Genomic DNA, 9,864 nt, shown 5'->3' on the forward strand with positions numbered 1-9,864 from the left:
GGACGTGGAAGACCTCTACATAATTGGATTTATGATAACAGGTATGCTGCTGATTGGAGCTGGCAGCTTTCTGATCGATCACAAAGTGGAGAAGATGCAGGCAGCTGTATTGGGAAGGCTGCCAATCGTCACTGAGGGACTGTGCAGGGCTTTGAACGCTCAGACTCATGTGATAAATGAAGTCGAAAGTAAGTAGGATGAGACTTTTGAACATTGATACAGAATGGAAACCATCCATCCATTTTCTCCCACTTGTCCGTTTCTGGGTTGCGGGGGTGGCAGTCTGAGCACTGTCACCCAGATCAAATAGCACCAATTAAGAACCTTCCTGCAGGTGGTGAGCCCAATGGGAAGGTGGCACCTGGAATTGGGACATGAACCCACTACCTTGAGATTATGAGTCTCATGCTCTACCAACTGAGCTAGCCAGGGGCCCAGAATGGAAACCAACTTGGAGAATTGTAGAGCTCTGCTGGAGGGCTAAAAAATGGCCACTGTTTGGAGCAGCATGGAGACCAGAGACACTCAAAGACGAGAGAAAGCTGATGTCATCCTGACCCAAAACAAATCTTATCTACATTCAGATTCCCTCAGACGTCCAGACGCCGAAAGCTGGATAGTTTTTCTATTTCTCCAGGATGTGGATGTTAAAACGGAGGCTCTGTACTTCCCTGATATCTCCTCACACCCGTCCCACTGGGAACTTGTCTCTGACCAGGACTATCAAGGCCGTCTCATGACAACAGACGCTGGACTGACACTGCAGAGATAAACAACAGTACTGCTTCACCGCCTCTGTTGGCCCGCTCGCTCCATCTAGTTTGGCCTGAACCTCGGATGCAGACCAAAGGGCCAGAAAACATTACGTCTCTTCGTATCTCTATTGGTGTTTTTTCACGTTCGTCCAGAGCCCCGGAATGGCCATAGAGGGAAAAAGAAAACCACATGAATGAGTTTGGGGCTTATTTTTTAACATTTGGGCATTACATTGTGAATTTCTGCTCCTTTCACTTTATTTTTGGATGTGTGTGAATCAAATCCTTCAACATGGAGGAATGGAGGTGTAGAATGATAGAACGCAGCTCTACAGCCGTTTCCATGGCAACCTACATAAACACACTGATTAAAGTTCTCTTTCACATGAAGCCGTTAAAAGGCTCATTTTATGGCTACAAAACTCCAAGCTTTCATTTACAGTAGTATGTAGTTTGCTTTTTAGTTCCCATGCGTTATTTTTTTTTTTTCTCTACAACCACTCTGGGGCTCCGTGTTCACTGTAGTTTTCAGAAAGTCGGATCAACCTCGCTTCGGACTTGTAGGTAGTAATAACTCCGGCAATAACTCCGCCCCCAGCTGACGATGCGTCGGGCCCCAGTCTGGCTCCTCTTTGGCCCAGTAACGAAGTGGGGCCGGCGTAGCACCAGTTTAGCCCCTGTTTGGCCGGGGCTTTGGCAGTGGAAAGACAAAGAACTGGTGCTGAGGCTGGCCCTGGCTCCGAACTAGCACCTGGTTCTTTCCGGTGGAAAAGCCCCCTCTGGGACCCGAGTGAAAAAAAAAAAAAGCTTTTTGGGCTCCTAAAACGCCGTCTCATGTGGTTGATCGGCCAAAAAGTGCTGCGTTTATGTGAAATGGCGTTCTTGTGTGGACAGCCCCTAAAAGTGCAGCAGCTTGCAAGTCGTCGGCCTCTACTCTCTGGTTTGCCCAGATCTGAGCTGTTGCCCTTCAAACCACAAAAGGTCTATTTTCTCTGTAATGTGTATTCTTTAATTCTTTTCATTTTGTACTGCACCTTACAGATGTGTTTTCACCTTGCAGCCCACCATTCGCAGGTGCAGATCCCATAAAGATTTACACAATGGTCCTCCATGGCATTGAGAAGGTGGATTTTTCCAAGAAAATTGGCAAGCGTCCAGAAGACCTGATCAGAAGACTCTGCAGGTATGGAGATCCCTGGTTCACCTGCTGTGAGGGAAATACAGAGGCATAGAGTCGCTCTATGACCTGTTCAGGCAGAATCAAACTCACAGCGGCAGACTTGTGTTAAGCTGAACAGTCTCTGGATCCAATGTACAAGTCACATTAAGCAGCAGCTGTTCATTAATCTATGTGACGGACTGACTTTGCTCTTTCTTCTTCTCAGGTTAAACCCAGTGGAGAGGCTGGGAAACAAAAAGAACGGCATCATTGACATCAAGAAACACAAGTACGTTTGGACATTTCTTTGATTGTGCTTAGTGTTTTAGAGATGGTGAAAGTTACATTTGACAGGGGATATCAGGAAAGGCAGCTGATTGTATTGAAGCTTTTGTGTATTCGGGATGTGTTTGTGTTTTTCAGGTGGTTCCAGGGCTTTAACTGGGAGGGTTTAAGACGCTGTAAGCTGCAGTCTCCATTGAGGAGGCAGGTAAGCCAGTCAGCTCACAGCACATCTGTTCAATGCACCTCTCAAGTTTGATCAACTGCTTTCTGCTGACCAGTGACTGTGTCATTGACCAAATCATCGGATCCTTTCTGTTATTCTGTGGGTTTTTTGCATTTATTTGTAACATTGCATGTTACAAATAAATTATTGTTGTCAAATGAATGATGCAGTTTCCTCGCTGCTGTAGCTCCTCCCCTTCCCTTCATTAGCCAATACGGTGTGACCAGACAGAGAAGTGTTCAACCTGACAGAGTGACGGTATATATGCTCTGAAGATAGAAGGTGTTAGTGTGGAAGAACACAATCTCAGAGGAGTCATCCAGCCTTTGTTTGAACTTTCCTTGAATCCTAATGATGAAGTGTTGCTTGTTTCTGCAGATAAAGGGAGCGACGGACCACAGTCACTTCGATATTTTCCCCCCGGACACAGACGAGCCTCCCGATGAGATCTCCGGCTGGGATAAAGACTTCTGACTATGATCACACGTACTTTGACCTCTGTTGGATTAGGAAGCTAACTTTTAGCGTTCATGCTAAGCTAAACTAAGGGCTGACGTGGCTCGAGTTGATAGATATCTATTCTAATATGACAGGTTCCGTCCCCATCCCGCCCTTTTCCATATGTCGAAGTGACACTGCACACTGACTTTTGAAGTGTATTTTCCTATATGACAATTGTATTATATGTTATATCAATATGTCCTTCTCCTATGTGATCATATAATATGCAGTGTTTCAAATTCAGACTAAGAGTTAAAGTTCCACCCCGTTATGATGAGGGGCCCCTGAGCAAAGATTGATGTTTTGTGCTTATTCTGATGTTCTGATTTTATCTTATCTGTTGTTATGCACCGATTATGTAACCCACATGTTCACCGTTTCCTAAACGGTATATAAGCCAGCCAGGACTTTGATACTGAGAGAAACCATATTCGAAGCCAGCTTCTCCCGCAGACATATTGCAGCGGTCTGTGGTTTTCCTGATGCTGTTCAACATTAAACATCTTTTGTTCAAATGAAGAAGCATCGTGGAAGCAGTTCTTTCTCAGGCTCTTCATCTCAGCTGATTTGCTTCACTTTCCCCCAGTGGAGGTCGAGGCGTGACAGCTGTCAGCATTGGTGTGAGTGTGTGTGAAAGGATGAATGTGAAGCAGCACTTTTGGAATGCTGAATTAGTCAACTATATTGCGTGTGTTTTATCGGGCTGTGAGATTAGAGTGTTCATGCAACACAGACTTCCCAAGAACCTTTTCTGTGGCAACAGGGGAGCATCATTTCTCTCAGAAGATGGTTCAACAAACCACTCTTCTTTCCAGCATGGTCCTTTTTTGTGTTGTTACAGCTCATGGGATGAAAATCAGGACACAAGATGGAGTTTAGGCTATTTTTCCTGAAACAAACCCTACTCACAAAGAAGTGGCAAAACAAGTTGGAGCAAACAAAAAGGTGTTGGCTGTGGAGAGAGAGAGAGAGAGAGAGAGAGAGAGAGAGAGAGAGAGAGAGAGAGAGAGAGAGAGGAGAGAGAGAGAGGAGAGAGAGAGAGAGAGAGAGAGAGAGAGAGAGAGAGAGAGAGAGAGAGAGAGAGAGAGAGAGAGAGAGAGAGAGAGAGAGAGAGAGAGAGAGAGAGAGAGAGAGATTGTTGACTGCCCACCTCTTGCTGATCAACTCCTTCAACAAAGCCAGTCATTGCAAAACCTGTGAATGAAGTATTGGATGTAACAGTGTATAAAGCAGAGCTTTTGTAAGTACAGCTTGATTTAACTCATGTACTGTTACATGCAGTGTGACTCCTGTCCTGAACTGGGATTCACAGCCATCTAAACTCTTCTCTGGACCACGTCCTCCAGGAACAGGCCAGTATTGTATTTGAACAGATTTTATACAAAGAAGTGTGAAACTGAAATGCACATACAAAAAACACATTTCGGTATTATTGATTAGTAAGGTGAATACAAGCTTAAAGAGCTTATGACACCATATTCAATGTTGATTTATTTCTTTTCTTTTTTTTTTTTTCAATTTTTTCTCTCTCTTGTCCTGTTCATGTGATTGAGAGCCTTCCTGAGTCAGAACAGTTTTTGCTCTTGCAACAGGAAGAGACCTGGAGTCTCCTCCTGTTGCTGCCTTTATTAGAAGTTGGCATGGCTGCTGTACACGACCGGGGGGGAACACTCAAAGAGAGAGAGAAGAGAGAAGATTGAAAGGGGGGGATAACATACAATACCCTTGTTCGTGCTCCATATATTATTTACAGTTATCACACTGATCTAAATACTTTCCAGCTGTTATTAGATTAAACCAGCCTGAGCAGCTCTATCTAGACAGTAAGGTGATTTTCAGGATTAACCAGCCTGAGCAGCTCTATCTAGACAGTAACATGAGTTTCTAGATTAAACTAGCCTGAGCAGCTCTATCTCGACAGTAACATGATTTTCTAGATTAACCAGCCTTAGCAGCTCTATCTAGACAGTAAGATGATTTTCTAGATTAAACTAGCCTGAGCAGCTCTATCCAGACCAGAGGAGTGGAAATGTGTGTGTGTGTGTGTGTGTGTGTGTGTGTGTGTGTGTGTGTGTGTGTGTGTGTGTGTGTGTGTGTGTGTGTGTGTGTGTGTGTGTGTGTGTGTGTGTGTGTGTGTGTGTGTGTGTGTGTGTGTGTGTGTGTGTGTGTGTGTATTTTTACCATATAGATTAGAATAACAGTGAAAGGCATAATTGTCTTCATCAGATGCCGTCTAGAATGTTGACACATTTACCATTTTTAGAATTTTGCTCTGTTGAGAGGCAAACCCTCTCCTGGAGGTCTGGGACTGCAGAGGAAAGAGGAAGTGGCATTGCAGGAGGAACACTGACTCTCAGTCCCACAGGGAATGCTGCCTTTTCATATTGTTGTGATGCTTTTTTGAGGATTTTCAACACAGAAGGTTCTAATAGAATATAGCAAGATAGACATATTGTAGTAGACCTCTACTAAAATGTGTATGTAAGACAAACTCTTAGTAGAGCATTACTATGTCATGTAGACAAGATTCTCTACACATATAGTTAACTATCTGCTACCATATATCTAGGTCCGTTCTAGCAGACGTTCAATATAGGGGACAGATTGACGACAGAGTTAATTTATTATTAGTCCCTCATTAGTCATCCGTCAGGAAACTTCTTCACCAAAACAGACCTTCGGCAGCAGCCACACAGCACGGCGCTCAGGAGGAGGTGATGAAGGCTGGGGATGTAGCTCAGGAAAATGTGATGAAGGCTGGGGGTGTAGCTCAGGAGGAGGTGATGAAGGCCAGGGGTGTAGCTCAGGAGGAGGTGATGAAGGCCAGGGGTGTAGCTCAGGAGGCGGTGATGAAGGCCAGGGGTATAGCTCAGATCACATCAGAGCTACAGCCTTTATTTTATCGTCTCCCACAGTAACTGAATTAGACACAATCACATCACCTTGACGATCGTTGTTGGCGTCTCGTCTTCAGATGCGTCTGAATCTGTCGTTTTTGTTGATCGTCAAATTATGACTCAAATCTGTATGTTCTGACCTCCACCGCTCCCCACGAACACACTCTTCTTCTTCGTTAACAAAGTCTTCAACTACCACTGAACAGTATGAAATGTCAGAGAATATATGTTTCTTCTCTGTTCTGTGCGTCCATCGCTGTATTTAGAGCCTGGCTGCTGGAGCCTGTTACTCCTGTGATGTCACATCAAGATGGAGGAGGTGGAGAAAGCTCGCTCAGCAGTGATAGAGCATCCCAACTTAATTTCACTCATTTTTCGTAGTTGCTTACTAAGCGGGTGACAGCAGTATGACAGAAACGTTTTATTGTGAAAATAATTTTTAAAAAATTCAAAAATATTTTGGTGTCATGAGGTCTTTAAGTTAAACTACATGAAAAATAAACCAGAAGCCTGAAAGCCGTTGTTTCATTAGAACACACAACATTTATCCACTAATTTTGCCACTCAAACTTGAAACAAACCAGAAGAAAGGTGATCAGCATTCAAGAGCTGATGAAGCTTGGGGAACCTGCTACTAAAGCTGCTGTTGGTTAAGGCTGTATCAGCTGCTCACCCACTCAAACTCACAAATGCTGAGTGACAAGGCATAACTGAGGGAATTGTGCCCCCTAGAGGCATGAAGGCTCAATAAAATCAATGAAAAGTTCCAAAACAACATCTGATCAAATATGCCCTTCTCAACATGACTTAAGTCTAATTCATCCTCCAGAACAAGAACGAAGTTCGGCAAATGAGGTCATTTCCTTCTGCAAGCTCCCTCTGGCTGAAAACATTTTGTTTGGCAGCACCAACCATCATCCAGGCCAAAGTCTCTTGTTGAAGTGCTGCAGTGTGGTCGAGAGGTCTGCAAACTCTTGTGTAATTGGTCAGGGAAGAACTGGTCTGTGACAGGGAACGTGGACATCACCCAGGGCTGTCAGCTCCTGCAGTTCAACCCCTTAAAACATGACCAACATCTTGGACACAAACTTTATTAGTTCAGAGAAATCTATTTTCAAAAACATTTGAAGAGAGAAATAAGCTGTGCAGCTGAAAAGTTTAAACATCGCTTCATAGACGTGTGGCTGTGGAGAGGGGCGTGGCCTGTCGGGAATGGGCGTGGCCTGTTCTGCGTGGGCGTGCTGTGAGACACCAGTGGATATGTGTGGATTTACAGCATTAACAGGAATAATTTCATCCCCTCAGACCACGCTGAGCAGGGACCGTCTCCAAACTGTAAAACCACCACACAGCTAAGGCATGTGCTCCAAACCAAATATCACTGTCCAACCAAGTACTGGATCAAGTGAAGGCTGCAGTGATTTTGGTGACACTGCAGTGGACAACAGGGACATTATTAGGTATTTTTGTCTGTAATTTGCTGATGGTCCCTCCTCTCAACCCCCCCCCCCCCCCCCCTTATAGAATATGATTAATAGTTCAATAATTTATTTACATTGTTTTGTTAATTCACACTATATTATTTGGAGTTACATATTTCTCTAAAGAAAAGTCGTAGCTATTTAATCATGTAAAACAACAGGTTCACAATAAAAAAGATTTTTTTTATTAATGAACATGTTTCCCTTTCGAACTTGATTCTTGTCGACTCCGTCAGATTCTCTGAGAAGTAAACGATTTTAATTCTTCCAGACCAACAAGGATTAAAAGTTCTTAATTATGCTGTATTATGGTTTAGTTACTCTGATATGTCGTAAAATACATCATGTAAACTTAAGTTGTGATTTCACACTATTCTGAAAAGTCTGTAAAAGATTTCTAGATATTTTCACTTGAAACTGGTCCTTTATTACAGGAACAACAGAAACTGAAGAAAGAATGAAGACATCCTCACCAACACCAGACTCTGGTGGCATCAGGGTTGCCATTACATGTTAGAAGATTTGGATGAAAACTTTTTAAGATACTAATTCTAATGAAAAGGTTTGACCTGATGGTGGCGCTAGAGGACAGGTCAACTCACTCATAGGTTTCATTTTCAAGGGGTTACTCCCCGCTCCCAGATGTACCATCAGGTAAAGCCCTGTTCTTATGGAACATGAGCGAGCATTTTGAACCTGTTGTTACTCTATAATAGTGTACCTCTAATACAAGTTGTACTCACTAACTACTGTGTTTTGTTGTCTATGTTCACGTTTAATTATGTGGTTTAGATTTATTAACATTTCAGTGCAAATATCAGAGGAGTTCTATATTCTTTACGGGGGTCCATTTTCTATGTGAGACCGGCAGCTCATTGGCCTCGTTCACTCTGCAGGGAGAAGCCACCCAGTTCTGACTTTGGATGTTACCTGCCCCATCTCCCTCTTCTTACCTTTGCAATTAACCAGGCAAAACTCTGCTTTACTCCAGACGTCAATGAACCAGGCCCCCATGCAGAGCAGTGGTTAGTGCTGTGGCCTCACACCTTCCTGGTGGGAGGAAGCTGAGTTTCCTCCGTGTGAGTGTGCTTCCTGTTGGAATATTAATTCATCACCATGACGACAGGAGTAGTTCTGGTTCCATAAATTCCTGTTTCTGTAGTTCTGTCAGGTGTGGTCGTTAAGCTCATTATTCCAGATGAACCCTCGTAGAGATCTTATCTGTTTTATTTATCTATTTAGTTATTTTTATTCTATTTTTTCTTTTTTCTTCTGTTTTTAGTGCCGTTAAGCACCTTGTGACACATGTCTGTGAAAAGTGCTATATAAATAAAGTTATATTCTATTCCATTCTATTCTAAACAGACTTGGAACAAGTCAAGAACTAAAACATCCTTCAACGCCTCAGTGACCATTATTATGTAAAAAAGCACTCTGAATTAATTTCTCCTCTCCGCTGCACCTCAGCACTGAACCTGCCCACCAATCACCATCATTTTAGAATGAGCGGGGCATTTTCCAAGAGATCTGATTGGTCAGGAGGCGGCGCTCTGAGCTCTTATTGAGAACATAACCTGCTCCAGAGGTTAGACTTTCAGTGTCAGTTACCACGGTGATTTATCCTGGTGAGAAGTGAACGAGGCGTCGTAGTACTGAAAATCAGAGTTAATCTTTGAAGTTATCTCAATAAGAGAAAATCCAGCTTCATAGTACAGGCCTCTGGAGCTTCCCACTCTAGCTACCCCAGGTGAACAACACACGCACACACACACACACACACACACACACACACACACACACACACACACACACACACACACACACACACACACACACACACACACACACACACACACACACACACACAGAGTTTCATTATGCATGGGACGTTTAGTCTGGGTTAGTAACAGACTTCAGTACCAAACTGACCCATGGCTAGAAGACCAACCATTGTGGGGGCAGGCCTGGGCCCAAGAAGAAAAACTGTGATCCTGGGAAGTTCAACACATTTCAGGTGTGTTCCTGCGTGAGTTCACCTGGTGGCCAGCGCTGCTCATTGCATTTGGCTTTCTTTGCTAAATAAATTGTCAAACTTATCTTGCTGTCTTGAGACTTTTTCAGACAACCAAGTTCAGGATCGAAGGACCGGGAGGAACCAGTGGGCTTAAGGTCGGGCTCCAACACTGGTGACCCTAACTTACCCCGAGGTGTGAATTTGACTGTGAGTATGTTTGTCCTGTGATGGACAGTCCAGGTGTACCTGTCCTCAGTCATCTGTCCAGGTGTATCGGTCCTCACTTACGTGTTGGTAGGGATGGGAATTGATAAGATTTTTACAATTTCAATTCTGCTGAATAATTTGGTTCTTTATTTATTCTCTTTAAAAAACATAGCAGGATCCTTTGTGGCAATTTTAGAATTAATTTCATGATTTATGACTCTAAAGGGGGTGTGGCATCCAGTGAAGTCCAGTGAACTTTTTTATTTACTCTTATGATATTTGATGAGGCTTTTTAGGACCTGGTCTGTTCATTTATGCCGCCTCTGATGTCTAGTTGTCAGG

General features: G+C 43.5%; 1 protein-coding gene across 1 annotated transcript in view; it reads left to right on the forward strand.

Annotated features, from left to right (window-relative positions):
* Positions 1-3,440, forward strand: part of prkg2l (protein kinase cGMP-dependent 2, like) — a 40,046-nt gene extending 36,606 nt beyond the window's left edge. Inside the window, exons 17-20 of the mRNA XM_080481761.1 lie at positions 1,816-1,938; positions 2,141-2,203; positions 2,338-2,404; positions 2,801-3,440. Of these exons, the coding sequence (XP_080337887.1) occupies positions 1,816-1,938; positions 2,141-2,203; positions 2,338-2,404; positions 2,801-2,896 (349 nt within the window). The 3' untranslated portion in view covers positions 2,897-3,440. The remainder of the gene's footprint in view (positions 1-1,815; positions 1,939-2,140; positions 2,204-2,337; positions 2,405-2,800) is intronic.
* The last annotated feature ends 6,424 nt before the right edge of the window (positions 3,441-9,864 follow it).

Source organism: Lipophrys pholis (genome assembly GCF_963383615.2).
Source record: "Lipophrys pholis genome assembly, chromosome: 15".
NCBI lineage: Eukaryota > Metazoa > Chordata > Actinopteri > Blenniiformes > Blenniidae > Lipophrys > Lipophrys pholis.